General features: G+C 44.0%; 3 protein-coding genes across 7 annotated transcripts; 2 read left to right on the top strand and 1 right to left on the bottom strand.

Moving 5' to 3' along the window:
• The first annotated feature begins 1599 nt into the window (after window positions 1-1599).
• ncmap (non-compact myelin associated protein) lies at window positions 1600-6620 on the top strand. Its single transcript, XM_029139725.3, has 4 exons — window positions 1600-1888; window positions 5053-5150; window positions 5527-5611; window positions 5800-6620. The coding sequence occupies exons 2-4, from the start codon at window positions 5066-5068 to the stop codon at window positions 6074-6076; spliced, it is 447 nt and encodes a 148-aa protein (XP_028995558.1). The 5' UTR covers window positions 1600-1888; window positions 5053-5065; the 3' UTR covers window positions 6077-6620.
• A 233-nt stretch (window positions 6621-6853) lies between these two features.
• tmem234 (transmembrane protein 234) lies at window positions 6854-9296 on the top strand. The gene is made up of 5 exons (XM_029139726.3): window positions 6854-7109; window positions 7368-7519; window positions 7594-7660; window positions 7820-7912; window positions 8060-9296. Exons 1-5 carry the CDS (start codon window positions 7097-7099, stop codon window positions 8167-8169), a joined length of 435 nt encoding a protein of 144 aa, XP_028995559.1. The 5' UTR covers window positions 6854-7096; the 3' UTR covers window positions 8170-9296.
• Window positions 8564-13484, bottom strand: dcdc2b (doublecortin domain containing 2B). Of its 5 annotated transcripts, XM_029139652.3 has the most exons (14): window positions 13186-13482; window positions 12662-12956; window positions 12475-12526; window positions 11701-11786; window positions 11299-11430; window positions 11093-11227; window positions 10939-10978; window positions 10776-10841; window positions 10458-10629; window positions 10233-10339; window positions 10076-10144; window positions 9629-9676; window positions 9497-9544; window positions 8564-9333 (listed from the first exon to the last, which is right to left on the bottom strand). In XM_029139652.3, exons 2-14 carry the CDS (start codon window positions 12943-12945, stop codon window positions 9325-9327), a joined length of 1248 nt encoding a protein of 415 aa, XP_028995485.1. In that variant the 5' UTR covers window positions 12946-12956; window positions 13186-13482; the 3' UTR covers window positions 8564-9324. The 5 variants fall into 5 exon arrangements, with proteins under 5 accessions (XP_028995485.1, XP_055361776.1, XP_055361775.1 ...); XM_055505801.1 differs by lacking the exon at window positions 9629-9676 and having other exon boundaries at window positions 9497-9556; window positions 13186-13483; XM_055505800.1 differs by lacking the exon at window positions 8564-9333 and having other exon boundaries at window positions 9451-9544; window positions 11701-11771; window positions 13186-13484.
• Window positions 13485-13730: the final 246 nt, after the last annotated feature.

Genomic DNA, 13730 nt, shown 5'->3' with positions numbered 1-13730 from the left:
TTTTCCCATGAAGAATAAACGCAGCACTCACTAGATTTATTACGGATTATGTTCCAGCACACTGTATTTCCATCACATGTAAATCATTTACAGTACACCTGCACTGGCCCTTGTTTCTTCATTCATTAAGAAAAAATTACACTTTTCCTGTAACTTTTTTTGGGATATGTTGTAAATATACAGTATATATGGAACTAAAAGAGTCACAGGGACCTAACAACAGCTAAGATTATCAGGTCATTGTTGATTGTTCTGGTGGGAACCACTGGACATAAACTTTATTACATGAGAAGTGAGGCGGCTGTGTGGCCCTGACCTACACAGGGCCCATTAAATGTCACGGCTGCCTTTTCCACGCGTCGGCCATAAAAAACGCGGCCGCTTCCGTTTCCTGTGACAAACCGTGTTTTATGGTGGCGTGAGGGGAGACAAACAGCGGCGCCGAAGCGGGACGGTGCCGGTGGCCTGATCCGAGACCCGGGACCTGAGACCAGGCCACTGCCCCGCGCCACAAGAGGCCTCTGTGCTGGAAGGAACGGAGGAATTCCTCTCAACAATGAGCCTCAATGTTCAGCACTGGTGTGTGCGCTCCTGAGGACGGCTCAAGTTAACATGGGCCTCACTGGTTTTAATGGGGCCACCACCCCCAATGCCTTCAAATGGACTCCAGAGTTACCTAGGAAAACTCAAAAGAATAATATCAATAGTAACTTGAGTTGAAAAGTCGCTTAGTAAATGTTATTTACATAAATATGTAAAGTCTGTGTTCACAAACCCTAAAGAGTGACTACACTAAACTGTAGGAGGCAGTGTTATCTACAGGTATTAAAGGATGCCCTTGTTTCAGGAGCACTTTTGTACTGGCCTGACATCAACACAGTGAAAGCTGGGCTGAACTGAATGAATGAAATCTGACCTCCATCTGTCGGGCCTTTCGTAAAAGGCACTCGAACCGCGCGGCCTATAAACACTGCTGTCAGCCCATTGGTCCCAGCACGACAATGCGCGTCTGCCCGGACCCAGCTGAGTTACACTTTCTCACAAAGTCCCAGCACAGACGTGATCCAGGAGGTGAGAGCCTGGTGTCCCGCTGGCGTTAAGACGGGGAAACATAATAGCAGGAAAGATGAGAAAATGATTCCTTCCTATTTACTGAGAGAGGCGCTTGTTAAGGTGTAATAAAGAAGAAGGCCTAGTCCATACAGTACCCTTTGAACCAATGTTGTATTTCACCTGGTTAATTTTTAACTATATACATAAAATGTTGTTGTTCAGACATGAAAGGCGTCATGACAATGCACCAGCAACACTGAATCTGAATTTCATTGGCGATAGCTTGATCTCCCAACCCTCTGATGGCGTCGGTGCCGGCGGTGCCGGCGCTCCATGTGGTCCCGGGGGTCCCGGCGAGCGCCGAGCCCGTCCACGCCAGCCCGGACAGGCTCCTGGCTTCGCGCGGCACGCCTCACAGCCAGGTGGAGGGACCTGAAAAACCAGCTGCCTCAGATTGCGACTGTGTGTGAGGAGCAGCGAGCGCCGAGCCTCCTCCTCCTCCTCCTCCTCCTCCTCCTCCTCCACCTCCTCACTCTCCCCCTTCTCTTTACATAAACACTGATTCCCACAGGAGCCTCACACTCAGAGCCGCCTCTGCTCCTTTTACACACTTCCATCCTCTACAGTCCGTCTGTACCTGTGGGACTTTTACTTCAGAAACGCCGGGGACTTCCTGTCTTGGACTACCTTCACTCCATTGCTACTAACTCATCCATCTGCCTTGAGTCTACCGGTGGACTATGCCCCCCTCGGCGAGCTGAGGGAGGGGGCTCTGCGCCGCTCAGGGCTCCCGTCCGGAGAAAACTTGGGCAGAGATCAAAGGGGAGACGCTTCGGTAAGTCCCGGGCAGAACCACCGCTACGCTTTAAAGAGAGGCGCTCACGTCAGTGCGATGTGCGCTCTGCCAGGCAACATGGCGAGACGGCAGGTGAGCCTCGGATGAAAGGCAGCAGCTCGCATTCCAGAGGCTCCTGCGAATCAGAAATCTGCTCTCGCCGCGAACCAGTGCAACGACTGTACGGCGTGAGTCAAGGCTAGAACAGTCGCTATCTGCGCTGGCTTCATTGTCTTATGGAGGGAGTGTTTGATGGCTCATCTGTGCCCATGGACTCAGCGGCTGCAACCGCGTCACAGGAAAGCGTCCCAGATGTTTGTGAGGTGCAGCCGCACTGGTTCAGGGTTAAATTAGGGCTTTTTGAACCTGATGTGATGTTTTATTCACACTTAACTAACTGGAGTGTGTGAATCAGGGGAGTGTTTTGCATAAAAAGGAACAGAATTAGTCCTCCTTTATTCCTCTTCACTCATTCAGTTATGTCATACACTTTAAATATAGTTTCCAGGTCCATCGATTTATTATCTTGTCTTATCCTACTAAGGATAAACCCTAAAAAGACTTTGAAACTAGGTTATGGTGCAACAAAGCAGCTATCTGACATTATGTGAACTCATTCCAATGATGGATGATGGATGATTGTGGGGAACACAGTAAAGAGCAGGTGCTGCCTTGGAAGTAGCTTACAAATCAAATACAAATACAAAGTTATGGTTAGTTCATACAGGAGATGGTGAAGTCTGTTCGTGTCTATATCACCTCTTACTACATCCTGTCGGTTTTTACTGGTCGTTTCCTCATTTATTCTAGTCACTGACAAATGCTTTGAGGAGTTATTTGTTTCTATGACTCCAGACCTCTCGTCTGTGACTTCTATGCTCTTGCATGAAATGCTGAGGTAATATCCTTGGTCTTATAAACCAGCTTTGAATTGATCCCTCAAATATTGACTTTGACTCCTGGAGTCCTGTTCTGACGTTTGTGGACCAACGTGTAGAGTCAGGGCAACGGGTCGGTCTGTTTTTGTTTTCTCATAAAAAAAGGGGGAACTACATGGTTCCTGTTCTGTGCTGAGAGACCACGCTCTGAACAGACCAGTAAATGATTTGTTTATTCAGGGTGGAAGACACGATATTGAATCTGGTGGAATAGCTGCAATTTTGTGAAAGGACAAACAGAAGAGAGGAGAGGAAGAAGATTCTGATGTTAGAGCAAAGTAAAGAGTTATTTTATCTAAAAATGTGCAGCCATGTTTAATAAATACAGTCTATTTAATACTACGAATTAAAGCAACAGAATCCACTGAGGTCTGGAACATAATGTCATGGGTCGGGTTCTTACCTGCTTCTGCTGACACGCCCCGTTCAACACCCACCTGCTGCTGATGACCTGCACATGCCACCAGTGACCTACTCTGGTGAAAAGCCGCCTAATCCCCGGCAGAAACGCGCCGTTCTCGCCAGGACAGTGCTTGTTCGACGACGTCATCTGCAGAAGCTCAATGCAATGATTGCATTGTCTTTGGTTGCGATCGTTACAGCGGCGCCGGAACCAGTCGGGCCCCAAACTGAGCTACCTGCGATGCGTTGCATGAGCTGATTCCATCTGCTTTCATCCCTGGATTTAATATTAGTAGTGATAATATCACAGACTTTACTCTGAATTGCCCTGATTGTTTATTTTTTATTACATTTGCTCCACACTTTGAAAGTTGCTGGAGTGAGACTGCTCTGATTCGTTTTTTATAGCGCTAACTACACTATAAAAAGTGACAATACGTTTAAAGAACCAAATTTATTTTGCAAAGTCACATTTAGTCTGATAATTGCGCTGCATAAATAAACTCACTGCGTTCCCTGCTCCCCCTCGCTGCTGTGGAGAGGCCATTAGGGCCAAACTGGGGATTCTAAGAAATTTATCAGCAGCTGTCGCCTCAGCAAACAGCGCACATGATCTATGCCATTACTAATCTCAGAGCTTAATTGTATGTAAACACCGTGAGAGTTGGTTGTGTAATATTTGCTGTCGAGCAGGAAGCTGGATAAGACGCGCTGTACGATAAACACAAGTATCGAGCCCTTGCCTTGATTTGATTGTGGGTCCGTAATAAAACTTCTGATCCAACGTTAAATGTAGAGTTTCTCATGTTACTACATTGTACATCTGTCGGCGTTCGATTGAACCTGTGATTTTCTGCCCTTCCTTTTCTTTTTATGTGGCGCCGGTGCCGATTGTTTGCTTGAAGCTCTGACTCTAAAGCTCCAAAGCTCCAACTCTGACCGCGCTTTCAATGAAAAAGCTGCTCCAAAATAAAAGCCCACAGCGGCGACGCTGTAAAGTGTTGTCTGTCAAGTTACAGGTCGCACATTAGTGTGTGTAACATTCTGCGTGTTTCAGAAGTCGCAATAATTACAAGCAGAAAGACAACATGTCTCAGTCACACCTCGAGGCCGTTGTGGTCTATTTTTTACTTTCTGTTTAACGACACGTGTGAAAAAAGCACGCTCAGGTTCTGGTTCTGGTTCTAGGAGGAGGATCCATCACGCTCACGTCAGGTTTGCATGAATATCACACCTGAGCATGAAACGTGTGAGCTGCTGGGACGGCCCTGGCCTCCAGCTGTGACAGAGGATCCCCACGTCAGCCAGAACAATTGCAGAGGAGAGTCAAGGTGCATTTACTGTAGCTCTGGATCAGCGTAATCTGAGTCCGGCTCTCTAATAATAGAAGGAGCTCTAAAATCAGTGGGAACTGGACCCACAGTGGACGTTTGCCAGCTTGATTCTGATCGCATGCTCATGTCTGACCTGACACGCCTGTAAATGCGCCTGTCTACGTCACTGCAGTCAGTTTGAGGTCAGCTGTGTGTGCGGCAGCGGTTGTTGTTGTTGATGTGATGTCAGCATTAACGCGAGTCTGCAGCATGAGATGTACTTGGCTTAAGTCCTGTCTGTAGTTGACATTGTTTAATGTTCTGTACATGTCCTGTTGAGGATCCTCATTCCTGTGGTTTCAAATTTAAGGCATTCATTCACTGGCGCCACTCCCTCTGCTCTGTCGCCTATGTGCTATTTATAGATATTTGATTCCTTTTCATTCTAAAGTGTCACATAAACATCAACAAGCCACAGAAGGAATGCAGTTGTCTTCTCTGGTCTTTGCAGGTTATTGCTGAAGATGCAAACTTCAACTGTCTCACCAGTGACCAACACTTCAAACACAACCACCACTACAAAGACCAAAGAACAAATACTCATCCAGAGTAAGTGCTGTGTGTTCAGCTTTACAGTACGACGTCGACTCGGCTTTAAGAATGAGTCAGATGAGCTCCACCAGATCCTAAGAAGTCTGAGATGAATAAAAAAGGCCCTTATGTGATAAAACAAGCTCCATAAATAAAAACCTGTTGCGTCATGCAGTCTAATCTGGATGACTGGTCTGGGAGCGGCATGCGCGCATTATTGGAAATATTTGCCACGCTGTGTTTGCCTGTGAGTGACGCTGTTGCTAAGCAACGCAACCACACGCCACTTGTGGAGGAGCGGAGAGAATATGTGAAATTCAAAATGCACATTTCAGCTGAGATGTGACCGCGCCGATCGACTGATCTGTGGCTTGTTTCCCCCTGTGTCGACCAGGCTCCGGGGCCATGATTGCTGTCATCGTCATAGGCATCATCATCATCCTCGCTGTTATACTGCTCATTCTTAAGACATACAACAGGTACGGCCACATTCTCGCCACCTTGGATAATTCCTGCATCTTCAATGTAGTTCACAAATGACAATGAAGCTATTTTTAGTAGAAGTGGAAACAATGTATCTGCTACTGAAATAGTTATAATAACTGCGCTAATCTCTTAAATAAATCTTAAAGGAATTCCGAGAATTTGAGCATGATTTCTTTGGCAGGCGCACGCACGCATCGCGGGTCCTGGGCGTCAGCAGCAGCTCCAAACCTCGTCCGAGGACGTCGCAGTCCACGGTCCAGGGCAGCGTGCCGCTGAACACCATGGGAGTGCACTCGGTGTCGGAAAACATCACGGGTCCAGCGCCGGCCTCGGAGAACGAGCCCCGGCTGGGCACGGAGATGAACAGCGCCGAGGGGAACCGCGCAGAACAGTTCAGCACCGCGAGTGGATCCAGTGTGGTTACAATCCATGACACAGCGGCGTCAGAGAACACATAGCCCCCAACACAACACAACACAACACAACACAACACAACACAACACAACACAACACAACACAACACAACACAACACAACAGGAATTGACTGATGTGTTGTCTCCATCTGTGACCACATGCTTCGTGCTGACTGAATCCCCTGGAAACCCAATGTGTGACTGAACCACTGCTGATTACAACATGGATCGCATGCTGAACAAAACAGTACAAAGACAGAGACGATGAAGGATGATGAGGATGATGAACGATGGGAGATTTTTGTGACGAATTTCTTCTTGGCTACAGTCAGTGTTCAGTACAGATGCCATACATTTCTCACTGTACTTTTTTGTTGATGCTGTTAATTACTAATACAATGAAGTAAATGTGTAGTAAAGACTGAGAAACCTGTGCTGGCTCATGAGTAAATGTACATATAATACAAACCTTTAAAAAAAGCCAAAAACAGTATGAAGGAAACTATTTCAGTATAATTCGTAAAATATGTTTATGTTGCAGATGTTCTCAAATTATAATGTATTCCTTATTAAATATACTTTATCTGGCATCATTTTGTCTGTTTTCTAGCCACAGGATCTCAGATCAGATTTTTAACAACAATTATGTATCAGCTGTTATTATTTCATTTTTGAGCACGTTTTTCATGTTGGACATTGTCCAATTATTATTTTATTATTATTATTTATCTATGATGTAAGACGTTTTCGCGCCCTCGGCTGGTACGTTTGCGTCCTACAACTCCGGGAAAATACTAAGCTGCATTCAAGATCCCCCGAAATGTTGGAAAATGTAAAAACGCGCCGTACGTGAATGTCGCTTGATTAATTGCATATTCATACCATGCGGCAGGATTTTATTATGGGAGCATAATTTACTAGCATGTAAATTAAGACCAAGTAAAAGGTAGCTGTGTCAAGTCTGTGAAATTGAAGAAGACGAAGAAGAAAAAGAAGCATAGAAGGAAGAAGAAGAAGAAGAAGAAGAAGAAGAAGAAGAAGAAGAAGAGGGGGAAGAAATTGCAATGGTGACCGCAGGTAAGTCGCGGGTACAACGTTCCCTTAAAATCATTATTGTCGCCAGTTTAAATAGCTATATCTATATTCTTAAAAGTCGCCATTCAATTCAACAGCATAGCTAATGTTTCCTTAAACAGCTAAGGAAGTGCGCTTTCCTAGCATGGTTTCTAACAGGCTAATGTTAGCTACACGTTTTCTCTTCGCACCACGGTCAAACACGAGCCCTTATACTGTATTAATCGACATTTGCATGAGGTGACACGACTTGTGTTGCAGTGGAGCTGCTGAGTCTCCTGCTGGTGTCGGTGCTGTGGGGCTGCACCAACCCTTTCCTCAAGAGAGGCGCCGAGGGGATAGAGACTGTGAGCAAGTCCGGCCGCGTCTCCCAGCTGCTGGCGGAGTTCAAGTTTATATTCCTTAACTTTAAGGTACTAATCGATTCTATTTCAGAATCAGATCTGCGTTGCGTTTTGATCTCACTCTGCATTTTCTACGTGTCTAGTACCTGCTCCCATTCCTACTGAACCAGAGTGGCTCTTTGGTCTATTATTATACCCTTTCCACCACAGGTGAGCCAGGCTCTGTGTGTGTGTGTGTGTGTGTGTGTGTGTGTGTGTGTGTGTGTGTGTTTGTGTTTTCAACTGTAAACACAACTCACAGTTGAAGCAGTTCTTGGCAAGAGCACGTGATCCTTGCTAATGGCTTGTCCTGCTTTTATTTGTATCCAGAGCTGTCCCTTGTTGTTCCTGTGGCCAACTCGCTCACCTTTCTTTGCACTTTACTCACTGGGAAGTTACTGGGTGAGGAGATCGGAGGCAAACGTATGTAACACCATATACTCGCATATACTTTTTATAGAACTATTATTTATTGATTCCCATACTTCTCTGTTAAAATTTACTTTACTACTTTTGGTCAGATGTTTAAAAGTGGTTGTTGTTTTTTTTTGTTTTTTTTACGTTCTGCAGAGGCTGTCGCAGGCATGTTCCTTACAATGGCTGGCATCACTCTGTGTGTTATAAGCACCACTGATGAGAAACTCATTGGGAAGCAAAATGTGACCCAGCCTGTGCACTAACGGAGGTCAGGAGTAAAGTAAATCTTCCAATAATTCAAGGCTGAGGGGCCAATTCATGGCAGACTCTTAAAAGGAACAATGCTGTGTCTGTGGGAGAATAGATCCTAAATGAACTGAGTCTTACACCCAGTTGAAGGTAGGTGGGTTCACATTGAGTTCGCTATAGAACTACACAAAATTTATGGGACCTGCATGGAAATTAGAGATTGTTAACGCTCACGTTAGAACATTGCGCTACTCCACCATGTGACTGGCATCTGCATAAACGCTAAAGAGACCACCTACAAATAAAGCTGACTGACCTGAAATGGACCAGCTATATGTCAGCTCCTGATTTAATGGGGTAAATTTATTGCTGCTGTTTTCTGTGTTTGGACACAGGAGAACAAATTGCTTCAAGGAGGAGAACAAAGCTGTTTAATTATTTATTTGTTTTCTTCTTCTCCTGTTGCCTTGTGCACATGATGCACTACAGAGGTAGTTAATGTACTGTGGAATATTTCTAATTAAGGAAGAGTTAGAACTGATTACTATACTACACTGTGTTTACAAATGCTGAATATCTATCCTAGATATTCAGGTTTGTGTGTGTTATTTTGGGTTGACTATAGATATTCAATAATGACAGCTTGCCTAGTAATCATGCACACAGTGTAGCTGGCTAAATATTTTGTACAGTGTTTATCATCAACAAATGTACATAGATATATATATATTTGTACTGTCATTGTGTTTAACTGACGCATTTGAAACATTGCTCAAATAACTTTGTTTTTTTATAAACTGTTTACAAAAGAAAAATATTAATTTTCTTTCCTTCATGACACATTTTGTGCTCAAACAGTGGAAACGTACAGGTTTTTAAGTTTGTTTAGCTTTAAGTAGCTAATGTTAGTACCACCATGCTTAACGGTGGCAAACGAGGTAAGTCCTGTCATTCCCAATTTCCATAAAGATGCTGTAGTCGTGATTTACAAACGGATATACACATAGTGTCACGGTGCCTCAAAGAGCTGCTGGTCCTGATTTGCTGTGTTGACTGGTCTGTATTCGTGTTTTAGGACAGCGTCAGTTTGTTGTTGTCATCGAGTGTCGTCCGTTGTCATTAAAGCCGTCTGCTTCCTGTAGTTCGTTGCTGTGTGTTCAGATTTCTGTCTAGATTTCCTGAAACATAATTATTGTTGTTATTTGGCTCTTTCCCACCACTGAGCTACTACCTTCTTTAAAACATGTGCTGCACTTCTGGCTGCTCTTCATCTGAAATGAACTATTATGATGATGATGATAACCATCGGCGTCACAGCTTCTTTTATTGTTCATTATTCACCAGTTTTCCTAATGATGCTGTATCTGACGGGGCATCCTGGGAGCGCTCCTGTTGAGAAAACTGTGTAAGAGAAAAAGCAGCCAAGCAGGCATTATTATAACGATTCTGTAGGATGTGAGTAGAAAAACTTGCCTTTTCCTCTCTGAGTTTTGTTTGAGATGTAACTAATGAAGGCCTTGACTGCAGAAATGACAGAAATGACAAAATGTTTTAGTTCATAAACTGAATGTAAACAGTTTATAATTTCAATTTTACAATTACAATTACATTTTTTTCTCATACAAAATATCATCACTGCTTATGATAGCGACTAAATAATACTTTGCGTGGGAATTCAGCCGTACTCAATATTTCTGTCATTTTAAAACAGGTTTTTGGGTGAGGCACATTCTGCAATTGTGTGTGAATTATGATCTAAAAAGGAAATCAAAGTGTTAAAATACATAATTAGTTTTATTTCCAGGCCATCTTGTGTCTGGAATCATTTGATGCGATTTGATTTGGCTCATTTCCTCATGCAGATACAAAGCTACTGTAAGTGTGTCACATAGAATATTAACGAGTGTGAGTCATGCCTACCTGCTGCGTGTGGCTCAGGGGGTTGTCTGTGTTGTTTAGTTCCTCATCCTCGATTATTTCGGCAACCCTCTTGGGGAAAAAAGATTTACCTTCACTTTAACCTCTGCTTATAACAATATCACTATGCAACGTGTCAAATGGCAGAGATAAATGTCACCTGGTCGACAGGAAGCTCTGTAGCTGTGTTTTCATCCTCCTGCACCACTTCAGCTCCTCGTACCTCCTCCCTCCTCCTCTGTGCTCTTTTAAACACACTGGGCTGAACTGAAAGAAAGCCAAAATCTAAACGGTCACAGCTATGCACAGAATAAAATGTTCCCAATTTGCAAAAGAATGACTTTAAAGGAAAATGTGTAAAATAGGATTTTATGGGCTGCTTTACCAGATTCATTTCTTGGTGGCATTCTGGCCTGTCCTCTGTTTTTGCGGACCTTGACCGGCCTGGCAAAGAACACAGAGGCCTCTTCGGCTTCCTGCCTGCGGCTCCTCTGCTCTGCAGGACCATGTGCAGGTTCAGCTTCATCTCCTGTCGACTTCACCCTTCGGCCATCTGACTGCAATGCAAACCACAGATAAATATGTAAGAAAGTCAAGTAAAAATGGCTTCTACACAATTTGTCCCCTAATTAGTACAGTACACACCAATATACTGTAACAACAGCCAATAAAGCTCCTCTGCTGTGAATACAATGCAATTTACCTCTGGGGAATTAAGGAGAGCTGAATCACTGTATTGATCTTCTTGACCCTCTTCTCCTTTCATGTTCTGAGATTAAAATAAACAAACGAAGCGCTGTTTTGTTTATCACTTAATTCCTAGCATCTGTCAATCATAGCAAACATGTTAATGAGGCAAAAAATACCTTTGTTCTCCTTATCAGCCTTCTCTTTCCTGGGTAGTATCTACAAAGCAAAAATAAACCAAATCTACAAACGTGCAGGTTTCAATAGTTCATATTTCTTAATATCATTATTTTTCTCTTACAGAGTAGATACTCCCCAGTACACCTTGCATACCTCTCTGTAGATTTGGAAACCAACAGCTCCACATACGGAAGCTTTTTGAACTTCTCCGTTCCCACTGCGACATAGCAGTGGCCTGTCTGCAGCTCTCCAGCCGAGGACAGGGTCACTCCATCCAAAGAGCACAGCCTGATGAAGCACGAGGTTAGAACAGGCGTTCACGCCCACAGACTGTGTGTGGGTGTGTCCGTGTCACCGACCTGCGCACTGCTCCGGTTCGTAAGCTAACCTTCTCTGTGACCAGACTTAGGATCTGCTCCAAGTCCCGCTGCAAGCTCCGAGGAATAATGAATCGAAATGGTGGACACAGGAGATCCCCATTGCGGAAAACACTGGAAAGGGGACGTTCAAATTTGTTTGTACAGTTTATACACAGAGAGAGAGAAAGAGAGAGCGTGGTTTGGCTATTTTTAATTGTCTAGTATGTCAACTGTCTATGAAAATTTAGTTTCATGTCCCCTTTATTCTAATGGAGTTTAAAAGTAAGACCTGAATGTTTTGGCTTTCAGATCTTAATACCTTAATTAGCTTTGACTGATGTTAAAAAAACATTATCATCATCTTAGATAGAATTTAAAAGCAAGAATTTCAATTCCACTCACTGTATGATGCAGGGCACAGGCAGTAACTTCCTCCACTTGGCTGACAAGCTCGGCCTCTGGGTTCCTCTCGCCTGAAGCACACGTTCCTAATTTAACATGCACAGTACAGCAGGTCATCGTAATGCTTTAATTCTCACAGCAGTGAAGAGCGGTCCTTCCCACTGCACAGCAAACTTAGTTATCTCACATTTATAATGAGTGACTGACTATTCTACTCATGCTATAGGCGTGTTGCAGCCATGGAAGCCAGCATCTTCCAGACCTCCACAGCGTTTCTGATCTGAGGGCTCTTATCTAAGATGATGACGTCATCCTGTCTAATCTGGAACCGATATCTGTTTCTGTAGCTGGGATAAATCTATTAATTCAGAACAAATCCAGGCAAACATGTCCTGTATTTACAGTGTCTGTGGGCCTGGAAGGACTTACTGGGTAGGGATTATGGGTATCAGGCCTGCCTAGACATGCACATAACGTGACAACACTGCAGGGAAACACAACTCTTTGTTTCAGCAGCGGGCTCAAACACACAGACACACTGCCGTGTTGCTCCACAGCAACGACAACACATGTCTAATTTAAAAAGTGCCTTACTTAATTGGCATCTGATGCATGCTGCAACTCTGGTGGTCAGTACTTAAGATGTTGTATGTGTTTCTTTGAAGTAAATGTGGTGTGAATGTTGTTGCCATGTATGCAAGTACATCTATGACATTTCTAGTATCCATCCATGTATTATCCATCACTGTTTGGCAAATAAAATGATGATTCTACCTGGGTTTCTTCACGGGGGACTGGCTTCTTTTTTTCTCTGGTGTTCAGGTAACTGTGCATAAAAAGAAGAACCAAGATCTAATTCTGAATTCATTTTCAATATTTTAGCGATGTATATTCTTCAGGGGAACGTGACAATGCACCAGAACAACTAAATAACAGCACGGTTAATGGCTCTAGTACTTACTCCATTTTCTTGAACCTTTCGAAGCCTGCTGCGACGTACTTGGCTCCTGTCTGGAGGTCCTGGAGCTCCGTGACCCTGTGGCCCTGTCTCGGGGTGTACAGAGTCCTGACAGCCAGGGACGCTCCGATGCTGAGGGTCACTTCATTAAGAAAGGCCTCCATGGTGGCCACCTGTCGCAGGTTGACCACGAACCTCCGTCCATTGCAGAAGGGGTCTCCGTTCTTATACACCACCACACTCTTGACTGGAGGCAGCAGAGTTGTGGCTGCAGTGCTGGCAGCCATCTCTGAGCCAGCTGTTACCACCACGGCCCACAGACACACATTTAAGTAGGCTGTTAATGTTTTAAGACCACATATGCCTGGACACACACTCATGACTCTCTACTCAGATACAGATTGATTTGCGTTAAACATACTAACAATTCACATGTACTGTACCACAAACATTTGCAACGGCTTTCTTTGGGTCATACATGTTTCCCAGCCACACATTACTACAAACACATATTACAGAACACTCACAAGCCTGATGGAGGATGAAGCAATGAAGTCTCAAAATTGAAGGCAAAGGTGAAAAATAGTCCCCCTGCTGTTGTTGTTGTGGGATCTGTCTGGACCCTCACTCACCACATTCCCCTCCTGGCTACAGCCCTAACACACGCTCACTCTCACTACTCCAGTGATGGCGGTGAGTATTCCCTGGTTGCTATGGCAGCATGGCCAGCAGTGACTGGCTTTGTGGGCAGCAACCACAACAAAAGAGCCAGACAGACGAAGGGAGAATGGGTTGGTCACCGTGTTGTAAAACTCAGTAAGGTAATCTTACACACAGTTGTCTGGATTTCCCAAAACAAAACAAGGCTTATAGATCATGAACATTATTATTATTGTTACCTAGAAACAGCAAGAACTAGGTCACAAAAATCAAATCTAAATTTGTGATCATTTGAAGACATTACACAGACATTATACAAAAACATTTAATGTAACACTAGGAAAATACAAATACCCTATTAATCTGGCAATGCTTCGCCCTATTTGTCATCATTATTATTACTGATAATAAA

Source organism: Betta splendens, chromosome 22 (genome assembly GCF_900634795.4).
Source record: "Betta splendens chromosome 22, fBetSpl5.4, whole genome shotgun sequence".
Taxonomy (NCBI): domain Eukaryota; kingdom Metazoa; phylum Chordata; class Actinopteri; order Anabantiformes; family Osphronemidae; genus Betta; species Betta splendens.
The sequence above is the reverse complement of the archived record's forward strand: the minus strand, read 5'-3'. Positions and strand labels throughout refer to the sequence as shown.

What these genes read in the sequence shown, in the direction of transcription:
- ncmap (XM_029139725.3), top strand. Translation starts at nt 5,066, where the DNA reads ATGCAAACTTCAACTGTCTCACCAGTGACCAACACTTCAAACACAACC. An exon ending in AGAACAAATACTCATCCAGA is followed by an intron (nt 5,151 to 5,526) that starts GTAAGTGCTGTG and finishes TGTGTCGACCAG; the next exon opens with GCTCCGGGGCCATGATTGCT. An exon ending in ATTCTTAAGACATACAACAG is followed by an intron (nt 5,612 to 5,799) that starts GTACGGCCACAT and finishes TTTCTTTGGCAG; the next exon opens with GCGCACGCACGCATCGCGGG.
- tmem234 (XM_029139726.3), top strand. An exon ending in TTATACCCTTTCCACCACAG is followed by an intron (nt 7,661 to 7,819) that starts GTGAGCCAGGCT and finishes ATTTGTATCCAG; the next exon opens with AGCTGTCCCTTGTTGTTCCT. An exon ending in TGAGGAGATCGGAGGCAAAC is followed by an intron (nt 7,913 to 8,059) that starts GTATGTAACACC and finishes TACGTTCTGCAG; the next exon opens with AGGCTGTCGCAGGCATGTTC.
- dcdc2b (XM_029139651.3), bottom strand. Translation starts at nt 12,945, where the DNA reads ATGGCTGCCAGCACTGCAGCCACAACTCTGCTGCCTCCAGTCAAGAGT. An exon ending in TCCCCCGTGAAGAAACCCAG is followed by an intron (nt 11,787 to 12,474) that starts GTAGAATCATCA and finishes ATGTTAAATTAG; the next exon opens with GAACGTGTGCTTCAGGCGAG. An exon ending in CTCTCCTTAATTCCCCAGAG is followed by an intron (nt 10,630 to 10,775) that starts GTAAATTGCATT and finishes TTTGCATTGCAG; the next exon opens with TCAGATGGCCGAAGGGTGAA.